Here is a 19,209-nt window from a genome sequence, read left to right on the forward strand (position 1 = left end):
TGATATTGTTGTGTGGCATCTCCTTTTTTATCAATAACAAACAGATCAACTCTAATAAGCAAATAATAGAAAAATCATCATTCTTATTTGTGCTCAGACCAGAGTTAAAGTTATCTGCCTTGATCTTTCCATGGGGAATCAATCGGTGCTTCCTACCCAACCTCCTTAAAATCTGGTTTATTTGAATAATTTTGGCATATCTCATGAAGTCCTATCAAACTATTCCAAGTTACAGGCCCTTGAAGTATATGAGAGATGGTTGAAATGTAATACTTTATAAATCGCCTTGGTTCTTTCTGCATTTTTGAACTCTCATTATTTCTACATTCCCAGAGAACTAAAAATCAGCTTTAAGCTCTGTTTAAAAATTCCCACCGAATCAATTTTACAACCACTCCAAGGGTCACAATCTCCAGTCCAGTAGGGGTTTTTTTGTTTGTCTTTTTTAAAAGATTTTTTTTCAATAACGCGTTTATCGTTACTGGGATTTAGATAGGGTCGTTATTCGTGTGTTGCGTTCAATTTACCTCGGAAATCGGAATACGGACCTGGGAATGATGTCACACTCGAGTAAACGGCGTTCTGGTTAGCCTTGTCAGAGAAGCCGGGATTCCAATATGGCGACGCCCTCGAAAACGGTTGTTTTGCTAGCCCTCTACAAAAACAAATTACTACTACACACATATTCAGCTCATCTGCAGTCAGGAGTTACCTACATCTTTCTACTCGGAAGGCAGAATTCCGAGTTCCGAGCACAATCGAAAGCACCACGACTGCAGTTTCCGTGTTGGACGTAAAAAGCGCACGTGACGCTATGACGTAGGCTAGAATCTTAGACCACTGAAGCACTTAATCTACCATCATATTTTATTTATCTACATGGCCTGACTGGAGGAAATATTATTTTGGTTAAATATTGACTATTTGTGAGGCTGAAAATACTTGTTATTTATTTTATTTCTCTTTGTGAGGCTGAAAATACTTTTAAGTTTGCCCGTCAGTACTGAACTGACAGGGCAAACTTGCACAGTTGGTGCAGTTCAGCTGTTTTCAGTTAAGTTTACAAAGAATGGACAAAATGTGTGACAAACTGTGTTTATGTTTAACCATTTTTGCACTATTTTGATACTTACAGCTCGTAAATGGTCTGAGGCACAGTTTAATGTCGGCACTGCTAAAAGTATACTTTCTACCCATTTCAATGGCAAAAATAAATATACCTTTCAAAAGTTTCAACACACTGTATGTCGTGTTTTGCGATCCACTGCTTCTTCCTAGTGATATTACGTACAATGATAGCACTGATGCATCAACCCCAAAATGATGTGTTTGCATTTATAGAGGTTTGAAACAAATGAAATAGATTAAAACAGAACGATTAAAAGTGACACATAAAACAAACATTGTTAATTTCTAATTAAGTTTCATTCATTTCATCATTAACTTGCACTCACACTACTACACTGCCATTTTAGGTTCAGGCCATTAGGTGGCACAGTGGACTTGTGGCAGGATAGTGCTAACATGTAAGCAAGCTAGAAGACTGGCATCCTTGCTGGTTATCCAGTTAGGTAAGCAACACATTAATAAGAGAATTCTGAGTAAAACCAAAGTTACTTTCCCTAGTAACTAGTTACTCTGAAAGTAACGAGTAACTTGAAGTAACTGAGTTCAAAATGTCTTCAAACCCATGCCCCAAAGGCACTCTGTAACTTAGCTCAGCATGAATCTACAGATCAGAAAAGGAGATCATCTTAAATAATCTCAGCGTCTCTTGTTGATCTGTTGTGAGGCCAAAAAGTTTAAGATGTTCTTTATTAGCCATTACACTAAAGTTTTCAGAAAGCACTTCCCTTTGCAGAAGAAGTCAATTTTGCTCGTTTTGCCTTCAAAGTCAGAAAATGACACCATAAATGGCTCCTGAGTGAAGGAACATGCACACGTCTGCACAAATGAGACTCATTTGATAATTCAAATAATTTATACAAAACAGGGTCCTGGTGTATCAGGAGTGTGATCTCCAGCCTCAGAGCATTATCGTTTGAATTAACAATTGTTCGTCCAAAAACATTAAGAAACTGTAGCCCTTGTACAAGTATATCCATGTACATAAAGTCACAATGTGTGCTCAAATAACGGTTGAATAAAACACATTTCATGCTGACAAACACAGTGCCGTACAAAATGACAGCAGTATAATTGAAGAACAGCAAGACTAAAAAATATTTTTGATATAAAACACCCTAGAAACACGCTCTAAATAAAAAGCTACCAAAATGGCGACATCCAGTTCGTGAGTGTTTTTCAGCTGCGTGGGTAATTTTTCAATTCTGTACACTGAGTAAAAAAAAAAAAATTAAGAAAGAAATGAAGCAAAAACTACAAAAACAGTACATAGCACTTCAATTTAAACACATTACTCTTTCACATTAAAATTTGTGTTTTACTTCCGAGTTTGAAAGTATATAGGCACAGTAATTTCATCCGTGAGCCATGTTTCGTCAACACCGTCCCCCTTGTCCTTCACGGCTCTGCTTTACCTCTCGGACAAGGTCACGGTCTCTCTTTTCCAGATGCCACTGTGGAGCCACGAGCTGCCAAACATCAAAAAAATAGCTGGCTCTCAGTCGCAGCTGAAGTGAGCTTTCTTTTACAAAATTTATCAGGTCAGTAAGACAATAAAACATCACTTAACTGTTCTCAAGAGTCTCCTGGATGGCAACCAGGAATATTCATACAAAGGTGCCGCCTGTTATGCAGGAATATTCCAACTCTGAAGGGTTTCATTCCAAAGCTCTGTGTTGAACGCACATCTTTTGTCTGAATTTCAGCACAATTAAGATACTCCTAAATCTCTATTTACAGGCACACACAAGAACATCTTGCTGCATACTTGTTTTAAACATTTGGGGTATGTTAAATAGTCACATTTACACTTTGATAGAATGGTACGAGGATCAGCCACAACATTAAAACCAGACAGGTGAAGTGAACAACATTGATCATCTTGTTATAATTTTCAGCAGGAAGATTTTGAATTTACTTTGAAACCCACCCACTCATCTGTTTTCGGGTCCGGGTCAGAGCTTCCAGCAATTCCAGGGTCTGCCTGGGGGCCTCCTTCCAGTAGGAAACACCTCCCCCAGGAGGCATCCTTGTCATATGCCCCTTGTGAACACCCCAGCTTCTTTTTGTATCTCTAAGGGAGAGCCTACCCTGCCTTTGGAGAAAACTCTTACAGTGTCTGAAAGAATGAGATCCATCTACAGCACGTGGCCTTAGGTGAGAGTGGAAAGCAGATCGCTTTGAGGGTCTCGAAAAGCGCTATATAAATGCAATCCATTATTATTATTATTATTATTATTATTATTATTATAGATCAACCCAGAAATCACCACAAAAGAATACGGGCTCATCGTCCACTTAAATACTTCGGCAAACCAAACACCCGCTACATGGTAATGGCGTTCCCCGATGGCCGCGTGCTCATGAGCATATGAAGAGACGCAGAAAACAACCTAAAGCGGTGACGGTACTCAGTTTGGGACAACAGACACCCGAAGAGACCATGGAAGAGTAGTCCCTCCTCTTAAAGGGTCTCAATCCGAACTCTCAATCCAAATCGAGCCCAACTCAAAACCTACAGAAAACATGCAGCAATCCAAGGACCTGCTGCAGGGCAGATCCGTGAAGGTTTTCATGGCTCAAGAGGGCCTTGCACATTATTCAGCTGGTGGTTTTAATGATGTAGCTGACCAGGTTATATAAATGTGTGTATGTATATATATATATACCAAATTTATTATTCAAAATTTTTTCTCCAATAGAGACATTTAGAGAAACAAGTTCATTATCATAACCACTGAGGCTTTGACAAAAGTCTGTATACGAATTTCTCATCTTTCTATAATCATGTTTAGACATGAATGTAAATAATGTTCACAACTCCAATATTTGCCCAAAATCCGTTAAAGATTTAAGTCTAAAATATGGCCTCTTTTTCAAAGAAAAGCAGAGACAATGAAAAAAGCGTGATGGCTGATTTCCGTTTAGCGGCTCCAGTTTCAGAGTCACGTGGTTTGACTGTCACGACTGACTGAGACACCGGAACAGAAGTCAGCCACTGTTTTCTTAATTTTATGATCAGTACCTGTACTGCTGGACCTCAATGATCATTTTGTTCTAATAAATACTGACAAATAGGGCTTAAAAAAATATTACTTTGAATCTTCTTGTCAGTATTGCAGCAGATCAAGAAAACTCTGAATTCTTAAACATCTGTAAGTTTAACACAAGAACTGACTTAAATAATGTTGTTTGGTTAGTTTTACTTTCATGCCAGGAGTTAAACTGTACAGAGTGGTTTAATGAAATATTTTATAGCGGCAGCAGAGAACCTGTCAGTGCCATCTTCCTCTGGGCATGTCCACATCAGGCACCAGGTCTTCATTCAGATAAATCTACTTGGTTTGTATCTCTGCTGACACCTGCATTTGTATTTAATCGGGATAAGTAAACCTTTTTTTTTTTTTCGTTCAAAAAAATGACCAGTTCTGCATATTAGATACCTCATTTTGGAGTGAAACTCTTCGACCTGTGATGTGGCAGAAAACAGGAAATATACAGAATAATATCAAGTTAGCACCAACAGTGCAGCAAAAGGCATTCGACTTGTGGAGGCTTGGCCTGGTTCCACTCATGGCTGGAAGTAGAGGACTTCGCGGTGTTGTTTAGCTCTGTGATAAACTCGTCCGGATCTGACGAGTTCTGATGAGGTGTGAAAGCTCTGGGACGTCCCCTATTTCTTCAAACACTGGTACATCAATGCTCGTGGATTCAGCACGTAGCGCTCGGAGTTGAGCAACTTGGTGAGATTCTGTGGCACGTGGGGCCGGGGAGCCATGTAGGACATGCCGGGGCTCACCGCCATAACCTCGGCAATCTTCTTCTTCATCTCACTTATCTCCCTGTCCTGCTTCATCACCTTATCTGTCAGAGGGAGGTGTAGATGTAAGGAGATGGATACTGAATGAGCTGCAACGCATAGGATTTCTGTTATTTCTGCACTCGAATGTAAGCCGAGCAAGATTTTCTCTGTCCGTGCAAAATCCCCTTAATCTTAACCTTAAGCTCAAATCGCAGTAATGAGCTAGATGGATTATTCAAAGAAGACTTTATCTGAGCAGAAGTAGCCTAAACCGATCGCTAAGATTTGTGGTATCAAGGGTGTTATCTACATTTGGCTGAAATTCCCCACAAGGAGGAGAAGTGGTCGTGTGAGGTCTGACAACTGAAATGTTAAAACACCGTCTATTAAACCACAAAATCATTGGGTGTAATTTAATGGATTTTTGGTCGAATGCCTGAAATCAGATCTGCAGTTTAGCACAGCTCTGACATTTCTCCAGTTCTGAGGCTGGCAGTAGGATTACAGTAGCCTGTCACCCCTAGAGGCTGGGGTTATGTCTCTACCGGCTCTCAAACTGGGAAGATTTCACATGTTAAGTGAATGTGTTAACCACTACACCACAGAGCCACTTTGATAGTCTCTCACTAACCATTAAAAGCACTTGCCAAAGACAGTACAAAGGAAAAAATTAAGCTAGTGCAAAACTTTCTTTCCTTCTAATGGCCAGGAGGGGAATGCACGGTGAACAGCCCTCAGCAGCCTCGCTCTGTCACCTCAGTACACACTTTCTGATGTATACGCAGTCTCAACTGATAGTTTCAGGTCGTACTGTTGAAACAAGAAGTTCACTTTGTAAATAAAGGTCCATGTTAGAGTCAGACAGCGGCATCATCCATGGTATGCTCAGATGCTTGAACATCCGGTACCCTCAGTTTTTCAGGCAGATCAACCTTGAGGTTAAGGTGACAGAGATTTGAACACCTACTGTATCTTGGACGTCTATGCTGACAACAATACCCCATCAGCCTTTTACGACTGATGGGTAAAAAGCTGAAATGGCAAAACTGCTTCAAATCGGGACTTCATTAACCAACCAGTAACATCATGGTGGCTGCATCCATCTTTTATACTTTCTATGCTACTGACAAGTGGCTTAAAGGAAGATTACAGAAGTTCTTGGGGATAATAGGCCTCATCGTATTATCCTAATCATACGCAGTGGCACTGATGAAGTCATGTGAGCATGGTCTAGTAGTTTGTATATTACTTAACATTAGCTTTTTACTACTGCCAATTGAATTCAAGCTTCCAAAAGACAACATATAAACAAAAGTACTGGAGCAACTACACACTACACCTACAGGAACTGCTCAGCAATGGAAACACATGCCATGAAGCTCCCACTATCACTAAGCTCTTTAGAACAACTCATTCTTTCTTTTACAATTGCTTGTAAAGACAATGTCACTGAATAAAAACTGAACTCAAAGATTAAGAGGTGTGGCCCAATACTATTGTCTATGTAATTTATCATAACTGGCATCAATTTGTGAAGAATTTGTTTCCAAATATGTTTTTGTGTATTTTATATATTTGTGATAATCCAAAAGTAATCTTTTAACAGTAATTTCTAATCTAATGGCAGTTTGCAGATCAAACTGAAGAAGGCGAAAAAACACAATGATGTAAATCAGTGATGTCAAACTGATTTTACAGTCCGTTTAAAGCATATCATATTTGATACATGAGTTTTTGAGACTTTTACATCATCAGTATGATTTTTTTTCTTAATTAATATATAACGTTTTTCCCCAGAAGGTTGACTAAACACTTCATTTTCAAAAAAATTGAATTTTCTGGCATTTATGTCATGCTTCAGGATTTAACGGGTTAAGTGTAAATAATTTTAACTAGACACTGAATCCCTCAGAGATCTTAATGTAAGAAAAATGGTAGATCTTCTACATGATAAAGAAATTGCTGAAAGTCATCTGACGACTCTTTGAGCATATACTGTAAGAAATAAATGTATAAAATTACAGAAGAAATTCTGGTAACTCACTGTCCAGCCTGTCCTGTAATTATAAAACAGGTTTTGTTAAGTCACAGAAAATATATTTTCTTTTGGTTTTACATTAATGTGGACCCCTTTCTGTCATTTAATAGTTTATCTATCACTTAAGTACTTTGGTGTCGTATGAATGCCAGTGGGGGAGGTCTTTATCCATATGAAAAACCTGTAAAACCTCTGAAAATACAATAAAAGTCCCAAATTTATGCCATAATATCCTTCACATTTTCCAAAGCTGTCAGGTGGGTTTGACATCCCTGATCTAAATTAATATCAGAAATAAGTATATCAACCTTGGGCGATTTCTAGCTGTCTGCGGGCGTCTCCCAGCGCAGAGAAGAGGTCCAGTTTGATGCGAGTCTCAGCGCTCAGGTTGTACTCCAGATGTTGAGCCTTTTCCTGCATGGCTGACAAAGTGGACAGCAGCATATCTGTCTCTTTTTCCACACAGCGGTACTTTCCCAAAGCCTGAGTCCAAAGAACACATTAGCGGTAAGAATAAGTGCAAAACATCAAAATGCCAGTAGTAATTCCTGCAGCGACCACCTGTGGGAGTTGGTGCTTTGGTTTCCTGAGTATCTTTTTCTTTTCTTTTTTATTTCAGACAGGCACAGTTTACGCTCAGAAAACCAATGCACCACACACATAATTACTTCCAAACAGTGATGACCTCCAGCCAGCCATTCAAAAAACATAAAATCTGCAGCACATTATCATTAAGATCTTTTGAAAGATGACTCTTTCTGGGTTAACAATTTGCCTTTTGTGAAAGTTGATAAAAAAAAGTGTAATGTTTTTATGAAAGACCTGGCTTCTAGTACAGCATGCTCCATGGAAAGTATGCCACTAAAATGACATCAAATACCACACAGAACCACAATTTACACACCTAATGTCACACAAAAACACCCATACAGTAATGCTGCATACTGATGTGATGACAGTGCATTATGGTGACCACAGGCCAAAATAAAACGGATTACAAAAAAAATGCTCAAGGTCCCCAATGAAAACCATTCTGTTTTCTTAGAGAACAAAAGGAGTTAAACACACAAAAATCAGAAACAGCAAATCAAACGGCAAAAGAAGGACTTCATGACCAAACTGAGGACAACCGAGCACTGGATCACTTGAGACTCACAGACACTTAAATGCACAAGTTCATTCCCAAATAGAGTAAAAAGATACCTCAACATCACTCTCTAGATCTACCACACGACTCTCTTTCACTTGATACTCCAGTTGTAGTTGTTTGTACTCTGTCTCTAGCTCTTTAACCCTTTTCCTTAACATTTGGGTTTCACAGTGTTCCTGCCTGGTGTAGGAAACGGAGAAAATGAGAGCGTTTGAGCAGTGACAGAGGCTTTGGCGGGAACTGAAGACCAGTTTCCACAGAAAGAAACAGAACATTTGATTTGCATTATAAACACTGATGTTTTCTTTTTCAATTATTTTGAACACACACAAGAGAGATTTCTTTAAAAGAAGTAACTGCTTATGGTAGATTAAAGAATCATCTGTTTTCTTGCAGAGAATTAGAGGAAAAGATCAATGTCACTCTTGGTTAGCTTAGAGCTAAGACAGGAACGCGGGAAAAGCAGCTAGCTCAGCTTTGTTCAAAGATAGCATACGCTCTTTGGCCACTCAAGTACGCCTGTTGAACAGCTCATTAGCGCAAATATCTCATCAGCCAATCACATGGAAGCAACTCAGTTCATTCAAGCTTGCAGATACATTCAAAGAGATCAGAATGAAGAATAAAAGCGATCAAAGTCACTTTGTTTGTAGCACGGCGAATGGTGCCAGTATTTCAGAAAGTGATGATCTACTGGAATTTTCCCACACAACCATCTCTAGGGTTTACAGAGAATGGTCAAGAAGAGAAAATATCCAGTCAGTGGCACTTCTCTGGGAGAAAATGCCTTATTTTGTTTTTTAAAACGTGTCAACCCTGTATTGGACTATTTCTTGGCTAACCTTTAGCGAAAGAATGCCAAATTAAACAGTAAAGTGTCGGTTAGAATGGTTTCGGTCCCACAGGCTTCAAGGCTGGTAAATGTATTCCCAACCAGTTGGTGAGTGGTTGTAATGCTGTTCACAAAGGATGCTGCACTGAAAACCTCATTTGATTGCTTTGGTTACTAGCAGGTTGCCACGGTCGCCCCTAGTTTACATGGAAGTCGCTGACTTGCCTGCAAATGCTGGATAACTATTTACTGTGCTGTAGTGGAACTTCAAAAACTGCGACATAACCCAGAAATGGAGTTCAGTGACTTTCTAAGTAGATGTTGTAACTACATGTGTTGACCCAACATGTATTTATGTTTCTAGGGAGGTTACACCATAGGTTGCAGTATAGGATTTCAGTGGAGGTTGCAGTTACGACATACCTATGGCACAGACTTCCTGCTGAATCATAATTCTTGCTGTAAGGATGACCGTAGCAATCTGTGAGCAACCAAAGCAACTGCAAGGTGGTTTTCTTTGTAGCACTCTCTTTGCAACCGATTTCACCGACCGACTCCCAGCAACTTCATGCTGAGCAGTTAAGGAATACACATTTTTACTTAGCAAGTGCTGGTTGCCAGAGGGCCACTGACTGGTCTCTGGGCCTGCGTGACTGAGGCTTAAGGTCTAAGTGATGACTGGCAGCCTTCTTAACCTCTGAACGCAACAGGCTAACTGGCTAAGGAAGGCTACTCAAAATAATGTTAATCTCCTCATCTAACTCTCAACAAGAAAGCAAGTAAACATCATTTAAACCAAATATTTGGCCGCATGCTTACAGCAACATTTAACTCAGAGCAAGTTTCAGGAAATATAAGAGGGAATTTAAAAGTGTGGGTTACCTGTTTGTTAGACTCCGCGCCGTGCTCGCCGCCTCCTCCAGTTTTTGAGCCTGAAGCTCAGCCAACTGCTTCTCAGCAGAGAGTCTGGCCTCTGCCTCTGCTCTGGTCTTCTTCTCCAGCATCACACAAGTCTGCTTGTCCCTCTGCTTGTTTTTAGTTAGGCACAGAATCCTGAAGGGATGACATTAAAGTGGTTTTAAATAAGTTGCAGAAAAAGAGCATCAATATGTGGGTTACTGCCACATGCAAATGGACTTGTTTGAGATCAGCGTCAAGCATACTTCAAAAACAGACATAAATGTTAAACAGGTTTCTTATCATCCTTGTAGTTGTTAAGTCACTGGAGAGCACCTTCCTTTAAAAAAACTGGAGCATGTCTTATCAAAGCTGGTGGTGCTGATCAAAACTGCATAACATGCTCTTCTCAAATGCGATTTTATAGCCTCTGGCTGCTGGACGTGGCTTTGATGTGGTAAATGTGTTAGGAGTACCTCTGTAGTGGGATAAAATAACTAACTGAGCCTCCCTCCCCCCATTTTTTTAGCTCTAAATGTGCTTAGAGTGATAATCTGAGTCACATATTGGAGGAAAAGGAGGAGTGGAAACAAAATTTGCATAAAAAAACATAAGAAAAGTAGATACTGTGGCAACGTACAGGTAATAAAAATGGTTTGTGCAGCAAAGCAGGTCTGCAGCAGTGCAGCTGATCAGCAAAGTCAGTGATCTCATCATATTCTCTTTTATATAGTGATATGCTATACTTCATTCATATAGCACATTCACCTGATCTGATATTGTAGCTTTACACACAAACCTTTTGTTTTTCTTGTGCAGGTTTTTAATTCTACAGTTTTGCATGACAGTTAAGTTCAAATCTTTTGCTTTGTTTCATGGACAGAAGAAACAATTTCATTGTCACTTTAGGTCTGGATAAGATGGGATAAACATTTTTTCATATTTACTGACAGTAGCTACAGTATTTTAAGTACTATAAAATCCGGTTTTGTGTGATAACAACTGGTGCACTACTCGAAAAGTAGAGGGTTAAAAGTCTACAATATAATATCTTTAGGTAGCTTTTGCCTGTTTAGTTATTTATTCTCATGAAAAGGATTCAAAGACCACTCACTTGCTCTGGAGAAGCATGTTGGACTGTCTGAGCAGGGAAACCTCTGGTCTAAGGCTCCTCTCGCTGTTGGTCAGGTTGCAGATGTGACTTCGAAGCTCCTGTTCGGTCTGCCTGCTCGTCTGCAGCTCACTCTTCAGCCTCCTCAGCTCCTGCTCCAGCCTTCAAGATAAAAAACAACATTTTAGCACTGCTGTAAGCATCACCCGAGTCAAGCTTAGCTAAATACTTACTTGCTTGTCTGTTCAGTGTGGTAACTCTGAGCTGCTGTGGCGCTCTTTTCTGCTGCATCCCTGTTGGGGCTGACTGTTTTGGAGCTGGACCTGTGTTTCTTCTCAGTCCTTCCCGCAGGAGGTGAAGGAGTATTTGAGTTGCTTCTTCTGACTTTTGGTGAGGAGTTCTTAGCTGCTCGCGTTGCTTTGCTGCCGTGCTCCTCTTGAGGTAGATTTTCTGGAGTTGTTGATGATTCCGGTCCTCCTGTGCTGCTGTGCAGCAGATCTTTGGACTCACCCACACTGGGTTTGGATGATGACGACGATGATGATGGTGGCCGGCGGTTTGGTTCGGCTGACCTCACCTCCTGTGACCCTTTCTCTGTTGCTCTCTCCTCGCTGCGGATCTGGAGGCAGTCCACGGTGTGTGCCTCATCTTGGGCCACCACAGCACCGTTCTGACACTGATACTGACTTGACTCAGGCTTGACTTTCCATTTGGAGGCTGTAAAAACAAAACAGGTCAGTTTTAGGAGTCTACTATGGAGCTCAGAAACATCTAGGATGAGTAAACATTTATGGCTATCCTCACTTTGGTATGAACTAACATTTAAAACTTTAAACAGGGCCAGCATCAGTCACTAGAATTACTTATTAATCACAATGAATTCTCACTGACTTAACCCAACCAAAAGATTTGCCTGCAGTCCTTTCACTGATCCTATGGAGTGATAAATAGGTTCTCCACTGCTTTGCACAGTTTACACCAGGGATGTCAAATCCATTTTACATCATGGGGCACACACAGCCCACTTTGATCTTAAGTGCACCCGAAACACCCCTTTCTGCCAGTGTAAAGAAGTTTAAATACACATTTAATCCCTCAGATACCTTAATATAAGAAAAACACAGTTTTTCTTATATTAAGAAAATCTCAGTTCTTCTATATGATAAAGAAATGTTGCTATAGTGAAAGAAAGTCAACTTGACATTTAAATGGTCAAAATCACTCAATTGCTTTGGTGTAGTATGAATGCCAGTGGGGGAGGTCTTTATCCATAGGAAATGCTGTAAAACTTTTTAAAAGTCCAGCATAAGCTGGTTGAGAAAATGGGTGGATTTATGACGGGGACCACATTTTTTCATATTAGCATTATGTTGTTTTCAGTAAGACACGAAAGTAATAATTTGCTCTGTAAAGTGTTTATGAGGTTATAAATCAAGATTCTTATTTAGACTTACTTTGGCCACCACAGGATTTTGAACCACAGTGGTTTCTACTTGCATCTTTTATATACAATCCAAATATTACCAGTAGTCACCTGGCTAGTAATGTGTGCCGAGTTTGTAATTAGTATTAAAATAGCCAGAAAATGAAAACATGGGCAGGCAGGACTGTTTTTTTTTTGTTTTTTTTTAAAGCAAACAAAATCTACAACTTAAAATTTCAAATTTATTTTTTATAATGCACGTATTGAAATTTTTTTGTGTCAAAATTGTTTTAAAAATGTCAATTTTTGCACCTTTGCTTCTTATTCCTTTCTCTTCATCTCTGTCCATGTTAGTTTCTCCCCCTATCATGTAATTACCATATTAAACGATACATTTATACATCGGTATGCAGCACTTATCTATTTTCAGAAGCACTCTGAAATATTTTGATAGCACAAAGCGTCAAACAGTTGCAGTAACAAGAAGATTGCTTACTTTGTTGTGCCAGCAGCAACACATCATGTTCTAGAAGGTTATTAAATACAGTTTCAGCTTGGGACTTTTACTGTCTGCGTCTTCTCAGCGAACTGACTCACAAATGTTTGTTGTAATCACCTGACTGAGTGGCCCCATAAGTGGAGATTGTAATAAACTGTCAGCTTGAAAACAAGAACGACCGAAACCAAAAGAAGAGTGAAAAACCCTCCAGATAGTAAGAATGGTAGGTGGCAGTGCAAATGCATGGATGGTGCAGGTGCACAGACTCACTGCTGCTGCCATCTGTGCCTGTCTTGGGATAAACCTGCAGGCCTGGGGGGAGCGAGTGCTGAAGGAGGTGCATGTGGAAGTCATTCTCACTCTGCACTGCTTTCTGTATGCGCAGCTTAAAGATGTTGGTGAAGTAGCAGGTGGCATCAAACCCCAGATAAACTACAGGATATCCAATACTGAAAGTGAATACAAGGCAGTTAGAATAGAATAGAACAGCCCTTTATTGTCATTGTACATGTACAAGGAAATTGTGGGTGCTCCACATTAACTGTGCTGGAATAAATTATAAATATTAGAAAGTAGTTAGTATATAATATTTCAGTGATGAAATATTAAATACTAAATCTAAACTTTATACATTTTGTATCAAATAAACATACCAGTGAGCGGCAAAAAGATGGGACAGGTTGGCATGTGAGGTTTTAAGGTCTTTGAGTCGAAGTGAAGCCTCTGTGTACACGAGCAGGATCCACAGAGACACAGTTGATATACAGATGCCCTTCTCTGAGGAAAAATAATCAGATGAGAAGAAAATTACTAATAAATTAAAATAAGAGAATATTTTTGATTTTATGAGATGAAGAAAGTTGGGCAGAATTTTCCATGTGGATGATAATTGTCATACTCACCTGTGTGCCATATGTAATTGAATAACACATAGGTGCTCGCCACAAAGAACAGCCAGTGCAAAGGAACAAAAATTAAACAAAAGATGTCCAGAGTGAAGGCAGCGCAAACAAAAACAACACAAATAACCTGCAAACAAAAAGGGAAAGAAAGAAAAACAACAACAACAGGAAAGTAAAATGTGAGTAATTCACTGAAAATAGAAGAAAAGCCATGTTCTTGTTCACTGCGTGAAGCCTACTACACATCACTGGCTGGCTTATCATCATCAGGGCCAGTGCACAGAATATGAAATCACACACAGCAGGAGTCCTCACCAGCCCATGGCAGTGGAAAGTGGTGTACACGCTCCCAAAGAAGAGCCAGCACGGCCACAGGTACTCCAGTCTGAATTCAAGGATGAAGTCTGCCAGCAGCACCAGTGTCCACATCACCATAAACTTCAGGAAGGTGTACGCGCTATAAAGACATGCAGACATTATTAAAAAGAAGAAGGAAAAAATCAATCCACCTTCATTATTATTATTTCACTTTGAGCTCATGGCAAACAAACGTGCCTCTTCCTCTGAATCCAGTAAATAGAGGCTGTCAGATAAAGCACCAGATACTCACACACAGCCCAGTATGAGACTGGAAACTGCAAAAACGGCATTAACCTCTAATTGAGCCAGCTGCGTCTTAAAAATACAGTCCTTCCTTTTAAGCAGGGCCACTATAACAAGAACAATGACTGTTCCCTCATTTTATTAGGCAGCCGCAAGCCAAGCAGGAGCTGTGGTTTTCCTCCTTTGTTCTGCTCATCCATAGGCTGCTATCACATCACCCCTTCTTTGTTTGGTAACCATGGCAATATTTCATCTGGAGGAGAGAGGGAGCACCACAGCATCCTTCTTCAAGTCCACAATAGCCTTTCAATTTTACTTATAAAGAATGCATTTCAATTAATCTCACTTGTATTTATATTATAGCTAACTACTAACCGTGCAGGTTGTTCTACAAGAAATTAGGAAATAAATTAGAATCAGAGGGCTCTTAAAAAGCATATTAAATCCATCCTAGAAGCCCAATATAGTCTTTTTTATTATCTTATTCTCCTTGAGTAGCATACTTAATTGGCCTCATAAAACTCCCAAGCAGAGCTGATGTAACTTTAGTTCTCTATATGATGTTATTGAAATAGCGCCCTTTATTGTATTTAGCACTAGCACTAAATATAATTACCAAACAAGCTAGTGAAGTGTAAAGGGATCACCACAGCGTCTTTAATTCTCCAATCAAGTTCTTATCTGCTTTGTAGAATTTCCAGTAGTGTAATTCAATTATATGTGTTTGTGTTTGTGTGAAATCACTGCACACAAAGAGCAAGAAATTTAATATGTGGCTGGCACACAAAATAAAATAGGACGTCTAAATCTCAAAAATAAACACCATCTCTTGCATGTGTTGTTTTTTGTGTAAAAAAAAGAAAGAAAAAAGAAAAAAGAAAGATGCACAATGAACAGAAAAAGTGGTGTTTCTTTCTTATTTGCGTGTCTTTTCTTGTCTGGAGTCAGTCTAGACGCTTCCAGATTTTGTGTGCCAAATAAGCCAAACAGGAACGCGCGTTTGTTTCTATTTTTCCAAAGGACGAATGGAAATAAATAAACAAAACGCAATGTGGCCGTGTTAATTTCACGCGCGATTAAGCGTGGAGGATAGAGCAGGCAGTGAGAACGCAGATGAGACGAAAGCAGGCCGACTTCACTTGCACAGCTTCTGTTTTTATTCTGTAAACAAGGCGGGCTGAAGTAACCCGGCGCAACATTTGCGCCTTAATTCCACCGCACTGAGGCTAATTAAAGCGCCACGCTGGCTCATTTAGGATGTGAGGGGCGGATGGAGGTGATGGGATGCGAGTCAGACAGGTGAGCGGGATGACGACGGCTGAAATCTACACAAAGACGGCCACCACAACAAAAGCAGCCGCCGGGCGACGCGGCTCGCTACCTTTCAGACAGCTTCTCCGTGATTTTCAGCTTTTTCATCTTCCGTAGCCTGTTCGCGTCCACATAACGTTTCTTCATCTTATGGCTTCTGCTCCCCGCGTGCTGATGTTGGACACACTGCAGCAGAGGCGACAGCGACGGGGGATAAACGACAGAGCCGAGAGGAAAGACAAAACAGCCCGGCTCCCTCTTTGTGGATGAGGATGCTCACTTCAACCTGTGATGATGTCTGCGAGCAAATGTAGAGGACCGACACTTCTGCGCATGCTCAGTGGAGGTTGTACCTACAAGCGTTTATCGCAGAAGGGGAGCAAATCAACACAATGTACACATGTGTTCTGTTAATTATGACACACACTGCACAAAAATACTAACCGGGCTCATTATAAGTTCGATAATAAAGGTGATTATCATTCAACTCTCAGTTTTTTAGTCTCTTTCAGTTCCTTGATTGGGTTTTAAACTCCATAACTTTACTGTTTCAATCCAAAGCGTGTCAAACATCAGGTCCGGGGACCCGGCAAAGGCTCCTGTGCAGCCCACTGGACAGTTTTGGAAAATGTAATGGAGGGACTTCTAACTGTATTACAGCTTTTTCTACTGATCAGGACCTCCCCCTGCAGTAATTAAGCGAGAGATAAACACTGTCTACTATAGAAATTGCTTTTTTGTTTATTTTGTTTAGTTTTTCTTTTTGGGGGGTGGAGCCTTATTGAAATAAAAGCACGACATTTTCTGCCAATTAACAAAAACTTTCAGTTTTTTAATTAGCTACATTAGCTACAGGACAGGCTGGGCAATAAGCTATTACAACTTTTTCTGTAATTGTATACAGTATCTTACAATGAAAGCTCCAAAAGTTGTGCTGGCAGATGATTTTCATTTACTACAGCAGCATGTCATGTAGAAAATACTGTTGAGACTGCATTACCTTTTTATATTAAGATATCTGAAGGATTAAATGTGTAGTTTACACTGATTTTTGCTGTTTTCACTGGTCTGGTCTACTTAATATAAAACTGATGTTAAATGAGTTGACAGGTGAGATGTTACTTTGTTATAGCAACATTAAGTTAAACGCAAGTAACTTAAATGTCTGTGAAGGTTCTCAGTCATCCAGGTCATCGTAGTCTAAGGAGTTTCGAAAGAAAAGCGTCTGGACTTCTTTAAGTTGCTTGAAGACGTTTCACCTCTCATCCGAGAAGCTTCTTCAGTTCTAAAGGTCAAATGGTGGAGAGTCCCAGATTTAAACCCCGTGGGAGTATCCCCCCAAAGAAGGACAAAGGACCCCCTGATGATCCTCTACCTAATCACATGAGCCAAGTTGTGAAAACGGGTGTGGGTCACAGTCAGCCAGGGTTTCGGGTGAGGTCATTGTGAAACCTGGACACACCCTATCGTGTGATTTCCTGAGATCAGATGGCCCAGGGTGTGAGTGGGCATTAACGCGTCTGGGAAGGGATCTCAAAACTGGATTATAGATGGCAGATAGTTGGTGTCGTAAACCACCGCCTCTGTTCATCTTTGAACAACAGAGGCGTCTGGGAAGGGACTGCCTCAGAGGCGGTGTTCAAAGATGAACAGAGGCGGTGGTTTACGACACCAACTATCTGCCATCTATAATCCAGTTTTGAGATCCCTTCCCAGACGCGTTAATGCCCACTCACACCCTGGGCCATCTGACCTCAGGAAAACACACGCTAGGGTGGGTACAGGTTTCACAATGAGCTCACCCGAAACCCTGGCTGATTGTGACCCACACCCGTTTTCACACCTTGGCTCATGTGATTAGGTAGAGGATCATCAGGGGGTCCTTTGTCCCTCTTTGGGAGATACTCCCACGGGGTTTAAATCTGGGACTCTCCACCATTTGACCTTTAGAACTGAAGAAGCTTCTCGGATGAGAGGTGAAACATCTTCAAGCAACTTAAAGAAGTCCAGACGCTTTTCTTTCGAAACTCCTTAGACTAAGTAACTTAAATACACTCCTCGACTGATCTGAAAACGTGAACATCAAGTCAGTTAAACTTCAGGAAATCACTCAGGAAATATAAAACACTGTGAATTTGTTTAACCTGCGTGGGTGTGCATGAAAGTGACAACAAGTGCACTGGAGAGGCAAACCGTGAAATGGACACAGTGGACCTGCATGTTTATTACACACTTTGCCATGATATCCGGTTGATCTGATGCCAGCAATGGTCAGCAATCTGTCAGCAGGGAAATGGAGTAAAGTGACTGCTAAACCATTTCTGCTTTGGGAAGTTTTCTTCTTGTTGCCTCTGTGAGAAAGAAATACTTTAACTTCATTTAAATGTAATGTTTGGAGTTTTTTGTAATTAAAAAAACAAACAATACATAAACAAAACAGGGAGATGCAAATAAATGACACAGAAACCATTTAAACAGTAGAAAATCTGACCATGTAGAGCATGTTTTGTAGTGAATGGTCTTTACAGCTAGTTTTTATTTATAAGTCTGAATACAGGAACACATTTTGTGCTTCACTGTTATGTTATGAAACAAGTGTTTACACTGCAAGGGAGCAGATTTATTTTTACTCAACAGAAAAAAAACCCCTGTTCTTTCAAGTAAGATGACATTACTTTTGTGGAAGGAAATGCAGAAAGTAGAGGAAATAAAAGAAAAGACTCCCCTAAATGATTGTGAATTGAATCATGATGACTGGATATACCACAGATGTAATTTGCCATACTTTGACCAACACCCTGTGTTTGATATATCGTTAGCTTGCAGTATTGTTATTACAATTTCTTCATATTTTATTGTATGAATTATGTGTTTTTGCTTCAAAGGAGAAGTTTGCTGATCTGACCAGTTCTCCATAAGCTGACAAGAATATAGAGAGGAGAAATATTATTAATGCTCTTAATCACATTTAAATTTTGTAATACCATTTACAGTCATGTTAAAAAGGTTCTCAGAGGATTTCATGCAGTTCTGTGGAAAACTAAATAGATACCATGATTCAGTATTTTACAGAACCACATTCATCAGCAGTAAATTGGAGCAATAGTTTCCTGTATGACTTTATCAGTTACATCATTGCAGAGGAATTTTGGCCTTTGATAATGTTGATAATGTTGATTTGCTTCATTGAAGTCTGGGGCATTGATTTATGCATAGCTCTCTTTAGGTACCACCACAGCATTTGGACTTTGACTAAACCATTACATCACATTGATTGCTTTCTTGTCCAGCTGTTCTGTTGTAGATTTGCTGCTGTGATTGAGATCACTGTCCTGTTGCATGTCCCCAATTTTTTCAGAGCTCTTTCCAAAGTCAGTAAGGTTTTGATAAAAGTCAAACAATTTGGCGTCTAAGGTTTAAAAATGTGGTGAAAGGGTTTTTATTTGTGACTCACAGACGTGAAGTGATTGACTGTTTTGAAAAAGGTGATAGGAGTGTCATTTGCACGGATGAGAT

The 19,209-nt window shown here is 40.0% G+C and overlaps 1 protein-coding gene across 1 annotated transcript; it reads right to left on the minus strand.

Annotated features, from left to right (window-relative positions):
• Window positions 1–3,895: 3,895 nt before the first annotated feature.
• si:dkey-12h9.6 (macoilin-1) lies at window positions 3,896–15,984 on the minus strand. The gene is made up of 11 exons (XM_063496195.1): window positions 15,764–15,984; window positions 14,095–14,236; window positions 13,780–13,906; window positions 13,531–13,654; window positions 13,148–13,326; window positions 11,189–11,672; window positions 10,959–11,117; window positions 9,830–10,000; window positions 8,169–8,295; window positions 7,274–7,448; window positions 3,896–4,989 (listed from the first exon to the last, which is right to left on the minus strand). Exons 1-11 carry the CDS (start codon window positions 15,838–15,840, stop codon window positions 4,799–4,801), a joined length of 1,956 nt encoding a protein of 651 aa, XP_063352265.1. The 5' UTR covers window positions 15,841–15,984; the 3' UTR covers window positions 3,896–4,798.
• Between the last annotated feature and the right edge of the window lie 3,225 nt (window positions 15,985–19,209).

This window comes from Pelmatolapia mariae, linkage group LG15 (assembly GCF_036321145.2).
Source record: "Pelmatolapia mariae isolate MD_Pm_ZW linkage group LG15, Pm_UMD_F_2, whole genome shotgun sequence".
Lineage (NCBI taxonomy): Eukaryota > Metazoa > Chordata > Actinopteri > Cichliformes > Cichlidae > Pelmatolapia > Pelmatolapia mariae.

Bases quoted from the DNA above. Each gene is read 5' to 3' on its own strand.
- si:dkey-12h9.6 (XM_063496195.1), bottom strand. From the start codon at position 15,840: ATGAAGAAACGTTATGTGGACGCGAACAGGCTACGGAAGATGAAAAAG. The intron at 13,907-14,094 runs GTGAGGACTCCT...TTTTGTTTGCAG, and splicing joins CTTTCCACTGCCATGGGCTG to GTTATTTGTGTTGTTTTTGT. The intron at 10,001-10,958 runs GTGAGTGGTCTT...TCATCCCTTCAG, and splicing joins AACATGCTTCTCCAGAGCAA to GATTCTGTGCCTAACTAAAA.